The 23289-nt window shown below is 37.9% G+C and overlaps 1 protein-coding gene across 5 annotated transcripts in view; it reads left to right on the plus strand.

Annotated features, from left to right (window-relative positions):
- The window catches only part of Spata5 (spermatogenesis associated 5), a 371863-nt gene that overhangs the window by 315471 nt on the left and 33103 nt on the right, over window positions 1–23289 (plus strand). For 4 of the 5 annotated variants that reach the window (XM_048812010.1, XM_048812011.1, XM_048812009.1 and 1 more), the window contains one exon: window positions 4069–4233. In XM_048812010.1, coding sequence (XP_048667967.1) covers window positions 4069–4233 — 165 coding nt within the window. Of the gene's footprint in view, window positions 1–4068; window positions 4234–23289 lie in introns of those variants that run through there. The other variant, XM_048812013.1, reaches the window with a different exon arrangement.

Here is a 23289-nt window from a genome sequence, read left to right on the forward strand (position 1 = left end):
GCCCCCCCACCCCCGCACCACACTTTGTTTTCTGAGACAGTGTTTTCTTAGGTTGCCCTTGAACTTGTGATCCTCCTGTCTCAGCTTCTGGAGATGCTGGGTTACAGGTGTGTGCCAACACAGTTCATCTAATTTAAACACATGTAAACCTGTGAAACTACCTCTGCAATCAAAGTATGACCCTTTCTATCACCCCCAAAAGATCGCTTTTGCCCTAGTGCAGGCTATCTCTGTGCTTCTCCCAGGCTTCAGTCAGTGACTACTGTTTTTTTTGGTTAGTACAGAGTGTGTTAGTTTTTCTTAATATTTTATGTAAGTGTAATTATTATATAGTTTGTGCTCTTTTATGTCAGGTTTTTTTTTTATTCCAGACAGTGATTTTTAAGATTTACATATTATTGTTTCAATATTTTGTTCCTTTTTATTGTTTTAATAATATTCCATTATATATTTTGTGTGTACACCTATAAATTTTCATTGAATTGTTGACAGTTTTCAGCTACTGTTATAAGGCTGTTATGAACACCCATGTACAAGTTTGTATGGATATAGGTATTTGATCCTCTCAGATAAATATTCAGGAATGGAATACTTCAGTCATTATGGTCTGGTATGTTTCCCTTTTTAAGAAACTGTAAATAGTTTTTCAAAGTGGTTATACTGTTTTATATTCCCATTAGCCACGTATAAAAGTTCTAGTTGGTCCATATTCTAGATTAATCTTTGGTATTACCAGTGTCATTAATTTAAGTTATTCTTATGGTAATAGTGATATTTCACTATGATTCAAATTTGCATTGATCCAGTGGCTAATTATGTTGAATATATTTTCATGTGTTTACTTGCCAACCAATAATAGCTTCCTTTTTGAGGTATTCATTCACATTTTTTGCCTACTTTCTGTTAGGTTTTTTTAAATTATTTAATAATAATAAGATGATTTTTTTTCTTTATAAAAACTATAGTTTTAGTGCTTAATACATTGAGATTTATGAACCATTTTGGGTTAATTTTTAATGTAGTATGAGTGTAATGTCACAGCTAACTTTTTTCTTTCTGGTATCGTTTTCTAAAACAGTTATTGCGTGCTTAAAAAATCAAAATCAGTATGGATTTCTGTATTTTTTAATTACCTGTGATTTTATTCTCAGGATACTGTTCGCACAGTCTTGTCTCTAGCATTAGAAATTTTGAAGTCAAATAGTGTGAGTCCTTCAACTTTGTCCTTTCACAAGTTATGCTCACTATTGATAGTCATAGTAGTAAGCTTGCCACATTTCTTTTAAATGTATAGATAAATTTGAGGAGACTTCATCTCTTGCTGTTGAGCATCCCACTCCATGAACATGGTGTATTTCTCCATTTAGGTTGTCTTTACTTTCTCTGAAGAGTGTTTCATATTTTTTAGAAGAGAATTCTTTGGTTAATTTTATTCCCAAGTTGTTTGTTTTACTCTTATTAATGTATTTCCATAAAATTGATCAAACAAACAGTTGATTAAAATATTATGCTTGTATCATGTGGTCTTGCTAGTAGTCATTTATTGATTCCTTAGGATTTCTATATGAACAGTGTTTTCCTACAAATGAAGAATATTACTTTTTCACACTCCATGTTTTATATCCCTCGCTCTTTTTTTCTGATTGCCAAATCTGGTACATCTATTAGAATTTCTTGATCTGATGTTAAAAAAATAAAGTTGAATATTTCAACGTTAAATATGTGCTAGCTATAGGTTTTTCAATAGATACCACTTACTATATTAAAGAAGTCCCCTTCTACCCATAGTTTGCTGAGAACTTTTCATTGTGAGTGAATCTTTTAAAGAGGATTTTTAAAATATTGTTAGATTATTTTGCCAGTTTTTTTTAAAAGGTTTTGTAATCTATATTATCCCAAGAATCATTCATCTGTAATTTTCAGCTTTTGCAATATCTTTGCCAGGTTTTGGAGTTAATATACTAACCTTTTAAAACAACTGAGAAGTATTCTCTTCTCAGTGTTCTGAAGTGGTTATAGGATTTCAGTGTTAAATTCAGAAGTGAAAGTACCTGGACTTAGAGGTTCTTGATGGGAAAGTTGGCATAGCCAGTTCAGTGGTTTAATGAATTCAGTTCAATTTTTCAAAACATTTGAGGAATGGACAGCTTTAGTTGGAGAAGAGAGTCTTTCTGTGGAGAAACTTAGGCAGATACCCCAAGGAGTTAACCACCCAAGGATCTGCTGGAAAGCGTCCAAGGTAGAAGGAACATCAAGTGCCAAGGGTCATAATATGGGTTATCTTGGTGAATTTACCAAGTGCCCTTGAAAGGAACGTATGTCCTGAGGTTGTTGGGTGTGCTGTTCTAGAATTATACATATAGATTAATTTTGATATTCTTTCACCAGAACAACCTTTGAATATAAGTTGTATCCTTTCACTTTTCTACCTAAAGCTTTCTGGTAGCTTCCTTTTTTATATAAAACTATAAATACACACATACACATATACACACCTACAAATATAGATATTTGTTGCTTCACCTTTATTTTATTTATACATGGTGCTGAGAATCGAACCCAGTGCCTCACACATGCCAGGCAAGTGTGCTACTGCTGAGCCCCAGCCCCAGCCCCATGGCTTCCTTTTTATACTAACTATTGGGCCTTAAGAGCTACTCATAACACTTTCTGACCTCAATTCCTGCCTCGCTTCTTTGTATTCATTGTGCCATGTTTTTTTTTTCTTTCCATAAAACATGCCAGTTATTCTTGCCTTAGCACATGATGTTCCTTCTACCTTGAATACTTTCCAGTAGATCCTCGTATGGTTAACTCTTTTCTGCCTCAGAAAGACTCTCTTCTCCAACTAAAGCTACCCACTCCCTCAAGGGATGGATGCACATACCACACACATACACCCCTTTCCAACCCATTTCTCTTTTTTTACCAGCTTCACTGAGATATAAATCACAAACTATAGCTTGGTGAGAATAGCACACATCTATGTAATCCCATCAGCGCAGGAGGCTGAGGCAGGAGGATCACAAGTTCAAGGCCAGCTTCAGCACCTTAGCAAGGCCCTGTCTCAAAATAAAAAATAATCCCCAGTAAATAAATAAATACCACAAAATCTATTCATTGAAAATAGGTCCCTCATTGGTTTTTAATATAGTCATAGATATGTGTAACCATTCCCACAATTTATCTTATCTATCTTATTCATACTTTTTTCTACTATCAGAACTGTTTGGTGAGTAACACATGCTCAGTAAATTCTTCCGAATAAGTAAGTTAATTATTCATAAGGTTATTGAGGCATTAGTCTCCAGTGAAATGTCAGGAAAGTTCAATTAGCAGATTCAACTCTAGGCATTCTTCTATCAGAGCTGTGCTATTTGTATTACTGAATTAGCTAACAGCTTGTGCATATTTAAGAGTTATTGAAGACAGCTGGTGCAGTGGCTTTAAAATAAAAAATACAAAGGACCGAGAATGTAGCTCAGTGGTAAAGCACCCCTGAGTTCAATACCTAGCACTGCCCCCCCTCCAAAAAAAATAGTTATTGAATGAGCCAGTTATTGTCCCACACACTTATAATCCCAACTACTCAGGAAGCTGAAGCAGGAGGATTGCTATTTTGAGACCAGCTTGGGTGACTTAGTTAGACTCTTGTCTCAGATTTTTAAAAAATGAAAAAGGGATGTAACTCAATGGTAGAGCACCTCTGTGTTTAATTTCTGGTACTGAAGGGGGGGTAGTTACTAAAGGAAGTTATGAAAAATTCCTTTTGATATAATGAATGCAAAACATATGCTACTTTTCTAAGAGAGTGACTTTTTACTCACTAACAATTGATGAGAAACAGAAAGCCTTCCAGAAATACTGATTTTTCTATTTTCAGGAATGCTCCAGACATTATTTGTAAATTTGAAATAGATTATTAGTATCCCTAGTGCTTGTGTTATTTGCTAGTTCTGGATAACAATGGGTTATTCATGAGATGCTGGGCATACCCTTTCTCGGATGCCTTGATGTGGAATGTTGGTTCTGAGCTAGTTAATCTTTACTGCTCTCCCTTCTCTCTAGGCTTTAATGCGGCCTGGACGAATTGATAGAATCATCTATGTGCCTTTACCAGATGCAGCAACAAGAAGGGAAATATTCAACCTGCAGTTTCACGCTATGCCAATCAGTAATGAGGTTGACTTGGATGAACTCATCCTGCAAACCCATACATACTCAGGAGCAGAGGTAAGATAACTTCTTTCAAAGTACCTTTGTGGTTGGGACTATAGCCCGGTGACAAACCATGTGCTTCTAATGGAAGAGGCCAAGTTTGTCCCCCAGCACTGGGGAAGAAATGGTGAGAGGGAAGCAGTGGCTTGGGACCATGAAGCAAATGAAGTTGCTTGCTAATGACTGCTTTAGATGACATTGTGCTAAGGAATCTTTGAACAGGAAAACTTAGTTACATTGTGCTTCACCTGGCCTGTATTGTAGCACAGTTATTATGGTTTTGTTTTGGGGGTTTTTTTGGTACCTGGGATTGAACCCAGGGGCACTTAACCACTGAGCCACATCCCCTGCCCTTTTTTTGCATTTTATTTAGAGACAGGGTCTCACTGAGTTGCTTAGCATCTTGCTTTTTTGCTGAGGCTGGCTTTGAACTCGTGATCCTCCCTCCTGCCTCAGCCTCCAGGGCCACTGGGATTACAGGCATGCGCCACCGCACTTGGCTATTAAGTTTTTTTAATCTGACTCCTGTGATTTCTCAAAGTGTAGTCTTGAGATAAGTAACGTGAGATAGTGGGAAGAACCCTGAGTGGAAGCCGACTCTCCTGTCAACTTCTCAGTAACAGCTATTTCCAACCAGTCATGTTTCATTGAACTTTTATTATTTATTTATTTTCACCTGTCAAATGGGAATGATAGTACGACCTACTGGGGATTGAACCCAGGGTTTTGCACATGATAGGCAAATGCTCTATCACTGAGCTACTTCCCCATCCATTTTTATTTTATTTTGAGACAGTGTCTTACTGAGTTACTAAGGCCATCCTCAAACTTGTGATCCTCCTGCCTCAGCCTCTCAGGTAGCTGGGATTGCAGGCATACGTCACCATGTTCAGCTTCTACTGAATTCTTAACAAAAGGACATACTGTTGGGCTGGGGATGTGGCTCAAGCAGTAACGCACTCACCTGGCATGCGCGGGGCGCTGGGTTCGATCCTCAGCACCACATAAAAATAAAATAAAGATGTCGGGTCCACCGAAAACTGAAAAATAAATATTTAAAAAATTCTCTCTCTCTCTTCTCTCTTTTCTCTTAAAAAAAAAAAAAAAAAAGACATACTATATACCTCACACAGAAATAGCATGTGAATACCACTGGTGGAGTCATACTGCAAAGTTAGTATTTTTTAAGGAAGATATTATAGATTCTTTTTTCTATTCTGAATAATCCAGTAGGCTGGGACTGTACATCCTATTTTGTTTGCTGTTTTTACCCATTTTCTGTAAAAACTAAAGAGATTTACATGTCACAGATCATAAGTGGTACCATAGGTAAATTTCTATGTAGAGTTGACTTTCATGTATCATGCAGTGTAGCTAATAGAAACATCCAAAATCAGTCTCGCATCTACTCATGTTTTTATGTTATGAATTATGGAATTTTATTCTCCTTCTTATTAATTAAGTTTTTCAACAACACTGGGTTTGGGAGCCATGTGGAAAGTAGCTTGAAAAGCAGTTGGCGTGCACTTACATTTAAGTTCTGTCTGAAACAGTATCTTCATGAAACAGTATCTTGCATGACCATTTATAAAGTTAAGATGAACATAAAATTGACTACTCCAGCAATTATAAAATTCAGTTTGGATGTGAATCTTAAGGGCAGGCTTCATATATATAATATGACAGTTTATAGGAAACAAACAACAAGAAGAAGCAATACATTTTTTGCTTGAGTGACGTGGGACAGCAGTTAGCACGCTGCAGATGCACCTTCTCACTTTGAAGTAATTCAAGTAGCAACACTGATACAAAACAGAAAGTAAAGCCAGTGAGATTCTGTCTGGCTTAAAAGAAAACACTCACTCAGTGCCAGCAGTTGTTGTAGCAGCTTGCTGGTTCTTATGTGGTACATGTCTTATTCAGTCTAAAATATAAGGGCATTTATGATTAATTTTTATATCAAATCTTCTAAAAATAGTCACAGGAGAAGCAGAACAAATTCTGTCCTTCCTTGATTTAAATGTCTGCATCCCACAGTGCTCAGGCAAGGGAGGAGATTGCGCTGTGGTCCTGTTCATAATTTACAACTTCATAGAAATGTTATCTCAGAACTACATCTTAGTAGTTCTGTGGTTCTTAGTCTGGAAAAGACAGGTTTGTTTCACCTGGGTTTTCAATTTACTTTTGTTGTTGATGTTACTCTAAATATTTAGGAGGTTCACATAAGTATTTGAGGAGAACTTTTATTTTTTTAAAGGATTTAAAATTGGTCAATAGGAAATTCAGGACAAAATGTCTCACTTTTTTTCCTCTGTCTTTTAATTGGAACAAAAGTAGAGCTATAAAGTTTTAAAGCCAAAATTAATTAGGTTTGAGGGGTGTGTGTGCGTGCGTGTGTGTGTGTGTGTGTGTGTGTGTGTTTTTAACAGTGAAATGAATTTAGAGCCAGAGTCTCAGGCACCTGACTCTGTAGACTCAGTGCATTGCAACTCTGTTGTGACTAATTTCTGTCCTTCCCAGGCCAAGGCCATGTCCTTCAGCACATGTTTAACAAATGCTGGAGAAGCTGGCAGGGGTCAGAGGATCTGAGCTCTTTTCTTTCTTTATTTAATTTCTTTGAACCTTGGATTTCTAATTTGTAAAGTCTTTATGTGAAATTGTTTCAAGGTCGTGTAGTGAGATAACAAATGTAAAATCACCAAGCAACAATGCCTGTGTGAAGAGTACCTCCTAGTGTTTTTCCCCTTCGCCCTTTTTCTTCTCACCTGTTTTATATTTCTATTTCCCACCAAGATGTTAGATAATGTTGCTACAAGGTGGCAATATATTTTTCATTACCTCAATAACCAGATAAATCATTTATCTGAAAGCTAAATGATAATTGTTTTTCTTATTCTTTCCTTTAAAATATAAAAATTTGCTTAATATAGTGTTCTTAGAATAGTATTATAAATCTAGCTGTAAAAAGTTTTTTTAAAGAGATTTATTAAACACGTTTCACACCAAATGTTAAAAAATTCATGTTTTTTTTTAAAACTTAGTTTTTTTTAATCCTTATTTTAATATTAGAATGACTGTCTTGTCTTGAGTTCTGCTCAGTAGTCTCTGCCTTCCTAGGTTTAATGATAGCCTAAGGTCTTCATGCCAGCTTGACATCAAAAACTCACCTCCTGGTGCCTCATGATCTAAGGAAAGACTGTCTTCACCGTGCCTGAGCTCTTGGAGCTATTACAAGGAGAGCCTTGAATTGCTTTTCTATCTTGCTGATTAACGTTCCTTCTGACATCTTTTTTCCTCCCACACAATAAAAACAGGAGCATTTAGAGCCACTTAGAATGTCTACGCTCTTCCTTCGCAGCTTCTCTTGTGTTCGTACATGTTCCCCAGCCGAGAAATCAGAACCCACGTGTTAGGGTCTGGAACAGATCTGCTGTTCATTTGACCAGTCTGACAGCACAGCTGAGATGGGAATTGGGACTCAGCAGCAGGACAGGGCACCCTTTGGTGTCGTCTCAGGCTCTTACCAGCTATAGTACAGAGTAACGGGTTGCAGTGTCCCTTCCCATATGAGGCAGAGCCTCCACCCTGTGTGGTAACCTGCCTGCAACCACCTTTTGCATCTAAGGACAAGCTGTCCTGTGGAAGCCTGCTCTAGCCAACTGGTCTTCTATTCATGTTTGAGATTTCTTTGTTATCTTCTTCCTCTTTCTTGAGCTTTTATCCTAAAATTCTGAATTTGACCTCAGAATTGCAAAATACTTAAGTAAGCAACCTTCTGAAATCACAACTTTGTCAGTAAACCTTCACAACCACTCCACGCAGGAGTGGCATTTCCTTCCTGACACTTTATGCTTGTCTCTGTTTGGCTTCCTTGGCTCTTAATGCATTTCCCCTCATGGTAATTGTGGTGTGAACAACTGCCTTGTCTTCCCAGACCTCCTCTCTGCAGAAACAAGGTCTCATACCAGTGGACATTCCTGCACAGGGTAGTTCCTACATGTGTTGGTTCTGATGTACTTTACCAACCAAAAATCTTGGCCTTAACGTTCACTAAAATGGCACTTTTAGTGTAAATTGCCATTTCTTATACACCATCTATGTTGAGCGCACTAACTCTGTGGGGGCAGTGACCTAGCAAAAGAAATGGCTGTAAGCAAGAGCACTTGATTTGTCTGCAGTCCCACCAAGATCCAGATCTTTCTGTTCCTCCTGAAGATTCTTGGTGACCTGTGCATGGTCTGAGTTGACAGTGAGTCTCTGAAACCACTGTGTCATTCCCTTTGACCTCTCCAAACCTCTTGTGAAGATCTGCCTGTTCTTCTAGGGAGTGGCTTAGCAAACTGAACAGCAGATGCAAAAGTCTTTACTCCTTTGTATAAAACTTCTCTTTACAATGCTTGCCTCTACCTACCTTCTTTCCATCTTCCCCAAAATGCATAAGCGATTTGAATTTAGGAACTTTGATTTTGGTTTTGGTTTTGGTTTTACTATTATTATTTTTTTCATTCCCCAGGTATTGTGTACAAGACTTGTGATTTAGAGGGAAAGACACATCAACAACCACATTCTGTTCATGTGGCATGATCTAGGCATGTGTGGTATTGCCAGATAAAGAAGGGAGTCACAAGAGCCAGGGTTAAAGGTGCAGGCACAGCCTTCACCTCTGTAAAGGGCCCTTGGATTTTGGTCTTATCCATCTTTGTATCACATTACGTAGCACACTGCCTCACATAGAGCTGATACATGTCCATGGAATACACAGATGTATATTTTACGTCTCAAATACATAAACTACACTCTGAGTTTAATAACTTGTCTTCTGAGCCCTTGAATATTGAAGATGTCGTTTGTGCAATATTAGCACTTTGAACCTCCAATGAGGCATAGCACCTATATGAATTGCCAGATTATTAAAAGTCAAGTGGATTATGTCTTCTGAGCCACATTATATAACATAATTTTGGATAGAAACTCCTAGGACAAAGACCTTTTCCCAGCAGCTTTGTTCAGTGGATAAAGTATGTCTGTCCTGTTGTAAATGAACTTTGAAAAGAGACTTCACAGCAGAGATCAACATTTACTAAAAGTAGATTTTTAAGACTTAACTCATCAGCCACCACCCCTTCCCTTTCCTCCTCTCTAGTACCTTGTCATCTACTTGCTAAATTAAGAAACTTAGTAAAAGCCAAGACCCATCTTGGCCATTTACTACAACACAAATTTGGCCTAACCATTTATCATTTCTACAGATCACATTCTTATCTTTTAATAACAGTAGAAAAAAGGTCTCTATGGTCCTTTCAAGTGTTAAAAATCTGTGTGATGACATACCCATCATAGATTAGATTCATTGTATAGGAAACCCCGTAGAAGTTGGAACTCCAAGGTATTTAATATGGTCATGCGTATCTTATGGTATTTCTAGAAACCTGGGGCCTTGGCATCTTAGTCAGTGCCTCTAAAACTTGGCTTCTGTTGCCTACAGATCCTCATCATGGCATCAGAGGACTGGGAACTTAGGATAACCAGCAGTGCATACAACTTGGTTTTTAATGAAATTCTCCTTAGCAAACTTAACAGTTTTTCACTGCACAGAAATAAATGTTTTACCTGCTCAGAGATTCCAAAGTGTAGTGATATCACACACACTTAAACACACACACACACACACACACACACACACATTTTTGGTCCTAAGTCATTTGGCAGTTCTGCTTTTCAGCTTCTTTAAGAACGGATGCTCATCATATTCAGTATTTATGGTTTTAGAGGCACTCAGAAAAAAAGAAATGTACAGAAGCCAAAGTTTTTCTTGAATTCTCTTTGTTGGCAAAGTAACTGATCATTACAGTTACAGTGATTTTAGTTATAACTTAGAGTTTTTAAAACATTCTTTCAGTGCAGAGATTCTAAACTTCAGCTTCTACTTAAATTGGCAATAAAAGCACATGAATTCAGCCTACCTGCACACGAATTCAGCCTACCTAAGACTATGTGAGATAGATGTCCACACCACAGCAGATCATCCTCCAGAACACCCCAAGCTGCCATACCTGTACTGCCGACTCCTTGGCAGGGGTTAAGACTGCTGTCTGCTTACAAAAGCATTAGTCAGAAAGGAAGTGGCTGCTGAATGAAATTTGCTAGCAGCAGACTTAATAGATCATTTTATAACCAAATAAATATGGAAACCCCTTTATAGAGAAGCAGTTATGTCTAGGCAACAAGTTAGTCAGGACCTACCTGATAATCTAGTTCCCAAGGCTGGCAGCCAAGGTGAATATGTCTATGGAAAATTACTTAAGCCTGTGGTAATGCTGATTTCAACATTTAATAGTCCATCTTACTTATTCTTTTCTGAATCTCCGTCAGTCTGTTACTTCCCACTAGTTCTCCAAAATTCTTTTTTTTTAACTTTATTTTATTTACTTATTTATTTAATGTGGTGCTGAGGATCAAACCCAGTGCCTCACATATACTAGGCAAGTGCTGTACCACTGAGCCACAACCCCAGCCCAACTCCAAAATTCTTGTATAAAATAATGTGTGTTTCTCCATCTTAAAGAAGAATGATATAATGATATAATATTAACTTGAGGAGGAACATATGATTTTTAAAAAAGATTTTGTGAACTGTGTTGTTATGTAGTATAGATTCCGATGGAGATAGATATCTCTGTTGGTCATCTGAGGTGCTGGAAAGCTAATTGCCAATAATAATTTAAATCTATCTATATATATGAAGAGTATGCACCAATATATGTGAAAACTTCCTGTTTTTCTAAGAATTTTTTTTACTTTGTGAAAGTGCATTATGATTATGGAATGAGAAAGATCTAAATCCAGCCAAGCTTGCCCATTTCCTAGCCATGTGAGCTGTTTCTTCATCTATAATTGTGGGTAGAAAAGGTCTCTCCTTCATAGAGCTGTTGTCCAGTTAGGTGAAACAGTTAAGTAAGGTACTTATCTCAGATGCACATAATAAATGCTCAATAAACACCTTTGTTGTATTTTTATGATTAGCAAATCTAGTCCCTGTTTTTAATTTTTCCTTGTTTAAAGACATGCTAGTTTTTTACTTTTAACGTAAAGCCAGTGTTTATTTGCAAACCATCTGTATATTATCCCTACTTCAGCATTTTAAGTAATTCCTACTTTTTCTTTTATAGCTTAATTTTATTTTCTTTTTACATAAATCTCATTTATTTAAAAAATTATTGAATCTATCAACTTTTAAAAATTGAAAGTTTCAGGCTGGGGTTGTGGCTCAGTGGTAGAGCACTTGCCTACCACTTGTGAGGCCCTGGGTTAGATCCTCAACAACTCATAAAAACAAATAAAATAAAGGTATTGTGTCCAAATACAACTGAGAAATAAATATTTTTTAAAAAATTGAAAGTTTCTAATTCTTCTAAAATAATTGTTTAGCGAATAAGCATACTGAGTTGCAGTGCCCTTTCTTTTAGATTAAAAGAAAGAGCAGTGTGGACCCAGCATTTAGGTAAGGAAGAGAATTCCTTTGCTAAGGACAAAGACATCAAGTCTCATTGCTAGTTTATGGTGGCCACAGTGGGCATGCTCCCATTTTTCATCCTCAAATGACAGTCATTCTGAGTTCTGAAAGATGTCACTTCCTAAATATTACTAAAATTCTGACAAATGCAGTGGCTAAATTGTTCTTAAATGTGCCCTTTCACAAAGGAAACTGAAAAACAGAAGTGACAAGGGTTATTTGATACACAGTACTTTCTTTTCTGTCTTCTTTGTTTTTATCTTCCAGTAGTATTTCTGGTGGTCTTTAATACAGGTTGGAGGTCCCTTATCTGAAATGCCTGGGACCAGCATTTCAAATTCCAGATATTTTTAGATGTAGAATATTTGCAATACTTTACTGGTTGAGCGTTCCCTAATCCAAAAATCCAAAATTTTGAGCTTGAGTCTCAGATTTCAGAGCATTTCAGAGTTGGGGTTTTCAAATTAGGAATGCTCAACCTGTACTAACTCTTTTTATTTATTCTGGAAAAGCAAGACTATTTTTAGTAAATAATATAATATAATATGACATTATATTACACTAGTAGCATTTCTGTGTGTGGGAAGCCTTCCCTGCTCCTTCAGGAGTAGAAACACCAGGTGTGTTGCATGCTGCTTTACATTGTGAGGCTCCAGTGCAATGAATTGTTCTCTCTCTTTTCAAACTGCAGAATATCACACTTTTGGTGTTAAGACTAGACATTCTTCAATTGTAGTAAAAATAGCCACTTTGCATATTTTAATTCACTTTGAAAGGATCCTCAAGGAGCCACAAGGATTGTATTATTTGCTAGAATCCTTTAAAATGTAATGGTCAAAAGATCTTATTATAATAATTTGTATATATCCAAGGGCATCAAATATATATCATGATCTGTTTTATTTTGAACTTTTATTTTTTTACTACAGTAGTGACAAATCTTGAAGACCTCCAAAATATATCTTAAGGCCTAAACATAACTTTGTGAATATTTAAAGAATCAGTTGACTTACTGCTTGAACTTGGCTTATGACTGTAAAGCAAAACTACACTTAAATGTAATTCTGTATATAAACTAGTCATGCCTTGTAAGCTAGCAACCCCAGAAGGTGGTGTTTTTCTTCTGTGACAGCTAGTACTCTAGACAATCAATATATTATTCATGTTTAGAAACAAAATTCAGAATAAAGTTACAAAGAATAATGCTCCCATTTATGTATCTGACAGAGAAAGCCACAGGCTGAGTAAAGAGAGACAAAGAGATCAGTGCCCAGTAACTGAAAACTGCTTTCTTTTTCCCCCGGTGGTACTTGACCTGAAGTGTCTCCTGGGGGGTGAATTGTTCCCCTCAGTTCATATGGTGACTTCCTAATCAAGCTCCCTTTCTCTCTAGAAGCAGTGCTCCTATGATCATTTCTGACTCTGTTGGGACATAGGATCTGTAAAGGGTCAGGAGGCTGACTGAGTGGAGAAGAGCATTCCAGCCCACAGGGTCGGCAGCCTTGTCAGGAGCGGGAGTGAGGGAGAGCAGTGTCTCTACAGGTGCTCCCACACCAAAGAAAGGACACAGAGGACACAGTGCCAAGGAAGCCATCTACAGGCCAGGACGTCCTCACCAGCAACTAACCATGCTGGCATCTTGATCTCAGAATTGCAGCCTTCAGAACTGTGCAAAACTAAATTTCTGTCAGTATAGTCACACCTCTGTATCTGTAGGTTGGGAAATTCCTGCCCACCCCCACTCCCCCCAAAAAAATTTCCAAGACTTCCTAAAAGCAAAACTTGAATTTGCCACCCACCCACCAAGTATTATGCTGAGTCTACACAGATGAAATGATGTGTACGTGGGCACACCTGCTCTAGCCTCCTCCCCTTCACACACCTTGCTCTCTCCGCTCTCCTTAGGGCATCAGTTGCCCTGAGGCCAGTGCTGACCGTGTTGTTAGACCCCCCTGTGCTGAACATGGCATACTTCTTTGTCTTGGAATTTTCCCCTAAACAATACACTATAAAAGTAACTTACATCATATTAGGTGCTGTAAGTAATCTAGACACTATTTAAATCATACAGGAGGATGGTTGTAGTTTATGTGCAAATAATACACCATTTTATATAAGGTGTAGACCCTTTTATATAAGGGTCTTGAAGATCTGCAGATTTTCATATCTCTCCGTGTCTCAGAACCAGTCCCCTGTGGATATCAAAGGGTGACTATATTTTGTTATGGCAATTCACACGCAAAAGAGTCCATTACAGCACATGTCATTGTAGCTCAGGTCATTGTTAAATTTTGCTTTTCTGTTTGGTAATTGGTAGAGATGATTTCTATCAATAAATAGTCATTAATTTCAGCCTGAATTGCCTACAGGAAGCAGGTGATTGTAGGCAATTCTTAGTAGGTCAACAATTTTACTGCAAGTTCCTTTTCAAGAATTCCTAGTACTTTTCTTTCTAGAAGCAGTGCTCCTATGGTTATTTGGGCTATCCCCCTGCAGTGTGTTGCACCCCAAGAACAGGTAACCTAACAGCAGCAGATTGAGGTTCTGGTACTGAAAACAGGAAAATCTTCTCTACTAGGGTCAGCAAAAGGAAGAGGGGCTTTTCTTTTGTATCTAGGCACAGAACCAACCCTATACAAGATGAGACTGGACAGCACTTGTCTTACTTTCCCACTGTATGTCTCGTCACCTTCATCTTCTCTGCAGCCTCCTCCAGACCTTCTTTCTCAGTGTTTTTCTTTTCACAGTTCCAGTCTGTTGTCCAGTAAGAAAGTCATGATGCAGTCGGTTGACCATAAGCCAGTTAATCAGGCCATGCTCAGAGCTATCTGAATTGGGGGGTTACTATGTACAATTTGCAGAAAAGATTTTAGTCTTTGCTGTTGTGTGTGATTAGGTTTTTACCTTGTTATACTCAGATTGCACAGTACATTCCATTGACTTGATGGCAGAAATGCACCATCATTTTGAACACTGTGCTTATATCTTTCTGAGCCTTATTTTTCAGGGACTTTGGGGTGGAAGCCGAAGTATAGGTAATAAAAACAGAAGATTCTGTGGTAAGTGATTTCATAACTGGAGAATCTTAATCTCAGAGGCAAGTTTGAAACTGCAACTTTTTAAGACCTTGGGGTTCCCAGGGGTATCTGGACCAGGGCCTAGAGCATAACAAGGAGGACTCCACAGCCCCTCACCTGAACTTCATTAGACAGCTCTGCTTTAATAGGTAAGACTTACTTTGATAGCAAGACTTTGCTTCTGAAAAGATATTGTTGTGAAAGCCTCAATTTAAGAGGAAATTCATAATTAAAAATATAAAAAACTGGAGTTGCCCACATAAACATCAAAAAGACAACTTAGCAAAAGAATAAAATTTATTGATTTCTGCCCTTTTTAGGGCACTTTTCTTTTTTAAAGATTTATATGCAGAGTTTTTGGAAATACATTATCTATGGGAGTTGGCAAATAAAGGATTTCAAAAGAAAAATATTCAGTTAACGTACCTGCCCATCTGGGGCTGGGGTTATAGCTTGGTGGTAGAGCGCATGCCTAGCATTTGTGAGGCACTGGGTTTGATTGTCAACACCGCATAAAAATAAACAGATTTTAGAAATTAAATAAATAAATAAAGATATTGTTTCCCTCTTTAAAAAAATAAATAAATAACAACTTAGAATATACAAGCTTAAGATCATATTTTCCTAGTAATTTGTTTGCAAAATCTGACAAACACTATTTTCTATTATCAAAGAACCAGAATTGTTTTTCTCAGTGATGCATTTTTATAATTTGAAAGTTAGGTATGGAATTCTTCAAAACATTTATCTCACTAGAAAAATTAGGAGTATTCATTCTACCTTATTACACAGCAGACCTTTAGCAGCTAGGATTACTGTATTTTATGTAAGTTTAAATTTTACATATATAGAGACTTTTAGCAGTTTAAAGCTTATAGAAAAATAAGTTGACAAAACAGAAAGTTCCCATATATTTCTAACTTCATCCCCTAATTGCCCTTATTTTTATTTTTTGTATCAGTATGTTGCATGGTTACAGTTGTTGCGCCCACATTAATAATAATTCTGTAATACTGGCATTGATTCAAGTCCATAGTTTACTATAGGGTTTATTCTTTATGTTGTGCATTGGGTTTTAACAAATGTGTCATAACCATATCATACAGAACAGCTTCACTACTTTAAAAATCCCATCCCTCCACCATGTCCCTAGCAACCAGTAATCTTTTTTACTGTCTCCATAGTTTTGCTTTTTTCAGAATGTCATATCATTAGAATCTTCTTTCACTTAAGAGTATATACTTTAGGATCTTCCATGTCTTCTATGAGTGAATAGCTCTTTTTTTTTTCTTTTTTCTAGTGAATAATGTTTCACTGTCTGTAGGTACCATAATCTGTTTTATCTATTCGCCTGTTAGAGGACATCTTTGTTGTCTCCAGGTTTTGGCATAATGAGTAAAGCTTCTGTAAACATTCATTTGCAGGTGTTTATATGGACTTATGTTTCCAACTCATTAGCTAAATACTAAGGATTATGATTGCTGGATCACAGTTTAAGGTATCATTAAATCTACTTTAAAAAAAGAAAGAAAGAAAAAAAAAAACCTTCCAGCCGGGCACAATGTCACACACCTGTAATCCTAGCAACTAGGGAGGCTGAGGCAAGAGGATTGTAAGTTTGAAGCCAGTCTTAGCAACTTAGCAAGATCCTTTCTCAAAAGAGTACTGGGGATGTAGCTCAGTGGTGAAGCACCCCTTGGGTTCAATCCTCAGTACAGGGGGCTAGAGGGATACTTGCAAATTGTCTTCAAAAGTGACTGCACGCACCATTTTGCATTCCCATCAGCAAGGAGTGAGAGTCCTTTCCAGCATTTGCTATTGTTAGTGTCAGATCCTGGTTGTCCCGTGTGGTGACGTGTGGCTAATAGTTGGTAGTGCCCTGATGTCGTGAGACAGGAGTGTCTTCTCACCTGACTCCTTGCCATCTGGGTATCTTCCTTAGTGAGGTGTCTCTGGAGATATTTTGTCTGTTTTTAATGGAATTTTTTGTTTTCTTATTGATGAGTTTTAACAGTTGTTTGTTTCAGATTCCAGTCCTTTATCAGAAACATGTTTTGTAAAGATTCTATCCCACTTTGTAATTTGTTTTTTTATCATCCAGTTGTCTTTTGCAGAGTAGAAATTTTTAATTTTAATGAATTACATTTAGTAAATTATTTTCTATAGAAAAAGATCTTATTAGAGTCAACTTTTTTAAAAGCATTTAAAGATAAAAATAACCATATTTGCACTATAGTTTCTGTCCTCATTTGTAATTGTGATGGTTTAGAACTTAATGCTAAGGGAGAATCATCCCTTAAAGAACTGTTACCCATGAAGTGATGCCCCGTTCATCTACCTACCTACCTACCCACCTTTTTTAAATGCTAGTATATTTGAATCAGATGCTTCTCTCTACATGAATCAAGAAAAATATTCTCAGAAATGGGGACTCCCTCTCCAACAAGAGCAATTTTAACTTGTGCACTTTCTGTATTCTGTGTGTAGATCATGCTCCACACAATGGCAGTACTTATAGCCATGTTTTAAAAGGCTGCATAATGGTACTAGTGGGTGACAGATGACGGAAGGGACTTTTTAATGAAGAAGTGCACCAGAAAGAACTTTTTGACATTTTTAAAGGGAATCTTATCATGTCACCTCCTGGTGACAGAATGAGGCCTTATCCCTGTCTCTGATGGTAAGTAGCTTTGTGACCTTGGAGAAGTCTTAACTAACCTCTTGTATTTCATTCTCTTTATATGGGATGAAAATACACCCAAGAGCCTTTCCATCTTTAAAATTCTGAGGTTTTATATCTAATAAATGACTCTTAACCTTTCTCTGCTACTTATTATTTTTAAACAGTATTAGAGTTAATATTAAGGGAGATTATTTACAGAAAATTGTCCACATTGTAAAATAATAAGGGCAAAACTTAGAGCAAGTTGTCCTTTTCACATATCTCTTCCATTTCTTGAACTATAGAAAAGAACTGAGGATTTTTTTTAGTGACAGCATTGCTCTTGCATACATATCTGCTGAAATCTATCCTGGTAGATATAAAGCAGCAAAACAACAGGTCTTTGGCAATTTCACCCACATAAGAAGACCTTATAATGTCGTAGAGCCTGATTTTGCTTGCCTCCATGAAGAAAGTAGGGAGAAAGCAGACTTCAGAACCGAGAAGCCAGGCTGCATAGAAATACTGCAGCAAGCTACTGGGATTCTGTTTCCCTTATGTTTTCATGCCCCCATCATTGTTCTTTATTTGATTCTACCTAAAGATATATTTTTAATAGTTTGGTAATTAGAATTGAAGTTCACTTAGCAAGTGTATGCAGTGGATTATTTACTGATTGATAACATTCATGAAGAAAAAAGTAATGGTCGCCTCCTGTGGAACCCTAAGTTGCTATCTCTGAACCTGTGACAGATGATGACAAACTGACAACCTTCTTATTCCTGACTGTCCCAAGTATTCTCCACTGACTAATAAGAGCTTGCCTTGAGCCGCCACCTCCTCTAATCCAGGAGACTGACTTCTCTGGATTTTAGGATCCTTGGAGTTTTCCTTACCTGTTTTTTGTTTGTTTGTTTGTTTTGTTTTTGTTTTTTGTTTGTTTTTGTTTGTTTGTATGCTTTGCTACTGAGCCCTATGGCAGGGTCTCACTCGGTTGCCCGGGCTGGCCTTAAACTTGAGGCCTTCATGCCTCAGCCTCCTAAGTCATTGGGATTATAGGCGATGTTTTCCTTACTTCTGAGGAAACCCACAGACTTCATTTGCCGCCTTAGTAAGATGGTCTACATTTACCTAAGCTTATTAAAGGCTCAAGAGTGGCTTGCTACTGGCTTCACTTCCTGTGTAAGACCTTGTCTTTCAAGCATTGTGTTCATTCCCCACTGCCTATCTTGTCTGCTTGGTGAGGTTTTAAGTGATATGTGTCAGCACCAACCCTACCTACATAGGGATAAATTATCTTCCTGATGAGAAGCTGGGGGATGCTTAGAAACATTCTGTTGTACAGCTGCAGCTTCAGGGGACTGTTTGAGTCTACTTTCAGCTAGCCAGCACCCCCTCTGGAAAGCTGTCCCTGACCACTCCAGCCTGGAAATCATTTCCAACCTGAGGTTCTGTATCTAGCCAAAGAAAAAATTACATGAGAGGATGAGACAAACACATTTATCACATGTGGAATCTAAAACAAGCAAATGTACATGCACCCCTTTTTAGGAAGCTGCTGTTCAATGTATTCCTCTGGAAATGAGCTAAAAATATGGCATCCAGAAAACAAGCAGTTCAGCACACTAGGACAGTAAAGGTGATGTTCAAGAAGAAGCCTAGAAAAGACGTTTTTAAGCTTTTCTGCAAAAGCTGGCAAGGAAACTCATTATTATCAGGTTGTCACTATTTAATAGACAACTTTCCCTTTCATTTGCAAATAATAGTAAGAAAGACTAGTAGGTGAATATCACATCAACTACACTTGGGAATCATGAAAGCAAAATATTGTGTCAGGAAATAATCTTGTACTCTCTTCCCCTCTTCATTGCAATCCAGAGCTGTTTCTCCATGAAAGCTTTATTTTAGAATTCATGGTATCTTTTTTTTCAATCATTTTTGAAACAACAGGTAAGTAGTTTCCAAAAGACATTAGTAGCAGAATTGTTTTTCCAAGCCTCCAGTTCAACTTTATGTGGGTGCCCACGTTGCAGCTGCGTGCCGTCCCTGCCAAGTGGGCAAGGACGCAGAGATGCGGCGCACTGAGGAAGACAGCTGCAGCAAGGCCGCAGCCAAGCCCACGCGTCTCCACTCTTACTTCTCTAAGCCAACAGCGTGAGTGTGCTGTTGGCTTCCTGCGCCCACAGGCACCAGATGTTACTGTGGCTTCGCTTATATGTGTGTGTGAAATGCACGCCAAAAATCCACTTGACACATTTGCACCCATCTCAATATAATAATCTCTTTTTAAATAAAATGTCTTTGCTTGCATTTTAAATAAAAACTGGAACTCTCAATTTTTATGTTCCTGACATTATTGTGTTTGAAATTAGTGACTTACATTTCTTTTCCTTCTAAATGTGAGCTGAAACAAAGATAGAGCATTTAGATAGCACTGTATTTGGACTGGGGGGAAATGTGCCTTAAGTGCTCCTTATAATATGTCCTTTGTCCCTTTTAATGTTATCCTTTCTTTTTTCCATGCCACCTGTATAAAAGAAACTGTTGAAAGATTTATAGTTTTAAATAGCTTTCCAGATACAATCTTTTCTGATAAATAAAACTAAAAGATGGGGTTAAGAGATTAAATGCAATAAATCAATGCCTTGAGAAGTTGAGTTTTTGTCATTATGGGGTGTCTGTCACCTCAGAATTGAAAGGTGCCTCTGCACCATGAAAAAATAAAGGTACAACAGTAGAACATGGCCAGAACTATTCAGTCTGAGAAATGATTGATCACTAATGAGCATTAAAAACACCATTTTGTTGCCCGTGTGCCCTCTGTGGGGAGGGGTAGTCCCTAACCAAGCACTTTGTGAGCTGGTTAATGTTTAATATTCATTTGTAAGGCGTCAACGAATTTAAGCTTACATTGCTTTCCCATTTGCCCGTCCTCCTTAAGTTCTTGAAGTAAATAATGCAGATAATGTAGTTGGTGAAATTAAAGAGTAAAATAACATTTTTAAAACTCCACCTTTTGTATTCCCTGTAATTTTGAGAATTAAACTTTGAGCAAGTGTATATCTTGGCAGGTTCACTACTCTAAACTGCAGCTTGATTAGAGTGCAATTAGAAGAACACTGATCAGAGCTGGGGATGCTTTGTCTTCTCATGCTCAACCTAAGAGGCAGATGCCAGATTAGCCTTTTGGGGCAAGACACCTTCATCTCGAAGACCTTGGAGAGTTGGACCTCTGAAAGTCTGCAGTAGCCCGCAGTTTTGTCTTTGATTCATCCCCTAGGGATGTTTTCTGTGACAGCTGTGAAGAAGCAAAGCCATGGAGTTCCCTCCCAGAGCTAATGGGATGCACCTAGACTGCATGCAGTTTCCTTTGTGGCCCCTGCAGCACAGAGCTGAGAGGGCTGTGGCACTCCAGCAGAGGCCCTCACAGACTTGGGAGCTGCCTGCAAGTTCTCAGCCTACCTTATGCATACCGTCAAGGACAAATGGACTTCCTAGCTTGGCAAGAAATAATAAGAGTATCTTGAGTATGTTCTTCCAGTCTCTTTTATCATCATCATCTGTGATAATACTAATTATAATACTATAATTAATATTATAATACTAATTATAATATTATAATTAGTTTTAACTGTGAAAACAGTTAAAACTATCCATTTTTGTATTTTTCTTCATTTTAAGTAAGGAAGAGCCTTTTGTTTAGTAAGTGTTGATGTTCCTGTAATTCCTGCCAGCAGGGACACAGCAGGGTAGATCTTAGGAGGGTCCGGTCATCATGGCCTTCTTTGGTGGCCTCCCTGCCATCCTCCTTTTATATAACTTCACGTATGGCTCATACTTCTAGGATACTGGTCCCTCTGGGTTAAGCTTTCCCTTTATTGCCTCTTGGTTTCTACCTGGCTTCCTCATTATATGAGCAGAATTTACTGGGTACTTGGGGCCCTTGTTTTAGTTGATAGAACCTTGATGCACATAAATTTGAATAAACTTAAGGTGGTTTTTTTGTTTTATTTTGTTTTTGTTTTTGCTGTCTACAACTTATACGACAACATTATCCTGGTCCTGCAGTTAAAATTCTGCTCAAGCATTCATTATTCCCAGTATGTCTCTGGTTTTCTCCATGCCCCCAAACAATGCTGATAATTGTAGTTTTTTCATGAATAAGATTTACTGATCCTGGTTTTGAAAGGTGTAAAATAATCAGTATCTCACATGCTAAGACTCATATTAACACAGTGTTGTACAGAGTGAATTTCTTTGAGGAGCTTGGAAGAAGGCTCTTTCCCATTGACTTAGAAATGCTTCCACCAGGCTGCAAAAGCAGTGCGGAACTTCACCACTCAGTCTTGATGCTCAGATAATACCAGTAGTCATGGTGACACTCTTGAGCTTCTGTCTGCTGTAAGATGTTTTGTTTTGTTTTTCAAAGGTAAATGCTGCCAGATAACCCAATTCTTTTTTTTTTAACTTTAAAAATTTTTTTAATTAGTTGCTCAAAACATTACAATGATCTTGATATATCATACATTTGCTTCAAATGGGGTATGAATTCTTATTTTTCCACGTGTACAGATTGCAGGATCACATTGGTTATACAGCCACGTTTATACATACAGCCATACTGGTGTCTGTTGTATTCTGCTGCCCTTCCTATCCCCCCTTCCCCTCCCCTCCCCTCCCATCACCTCTCTCTATCTAACCCATCTACTGTAACACATTTCTCTATTTTTTTCTTCCCCCTCACACCATCTTATATGTAATTTTGTATAACAATGAGGGTCTCCTTCCGTCTTCCGTGCAATTCCCCTTCTCTCTCCCATTCCCTCCCACCTCTCGTCCCTGTTTAACGGTAATCTTCTTCTCATGTTCTTCCTCCCTACTCTGTCTTGAGTCGCCCCTCTTATATCAAAGAAGACATTCGGCATTTGTTTTTTAGGGATTGGCTAACTTCACTTAGCATAATCTGCTCTAATGCCATCCATTTCCCTGCAAATGCCATGATTTTGTTATTTTTTAGTAATACTCCATTGTATATAAATGCCACATTTTTTTATCCATTCATCTATTGAAGGGCATCTAGATTGGTTCCACAGTCTAGCTATTGTGAATTGTGCTGCTATGAACATTGATGTAGCTGTGTCCCTGTAGTATGCTCTTTTTAGGTCTTTTGGGTATAGTCCGAGAAGGGGAATAGCTGGGTCAAATGGTGGTTCCATTCCCAGCTTTCCAAGGAATCTCCATACTGCTTTCCAAATTGGCTGCACCAATTTGCAGTCCCACCAGCAATGTACAAGTGTAAGAATTGGGTTATCTGTCAACCCGGACGCACACAGGAGGGTTGACAGATAACTCAATTCTTATCCATTGTATATGGATGTAATGAGAATACCACCCTGAGCTCAGCAAATCTCTCTTTATTAAATACACAAAAAAGTCCATCTTTTAGGGGTTTTTTTTCCATTTGCAAAATTTGGTACACCAAACTGTCTTGAGCCTCTGAACCTCCCTTCCACATTCCTTCCTGCTCATTCGACATCCGCCACTATCATTCCCTTTCAGTGCCCAGACAGCACTGGATGTTATATGGTTGTAAAAATTATTTTGGGGTTGCTTTGCTCAGTGATCTCACCTCAGAGCCCCACTTAGCATTCTCTGGAAAAATGCTTCTCCAACACTGGAACCTCAGACATCAGAGACGAGTTTAACAGTGGCGTGTGGGGGACACACACCAGAGCTTATAAGAACACGTGAGATACAAGCATCCTAGACAAGTGACAGTGACATCCACTTGAGTTAATTACATACAGTTTTTGTTGGAA

This window comes from Marmota marmota, unplaced genomic scaffold, assembly GCF_001458135.2.
Source record: "Marmota marmota marmota unplaced genomic scaffold, marMar, whole genome shotgun sequence".
Classification (NCBI taxonomy): domain Eukaryota; kingdom Metazoa; phylum Chordata; class Mammalia; order Rodentia; family Sciuridae; genus Marmota; species Marmota marmota.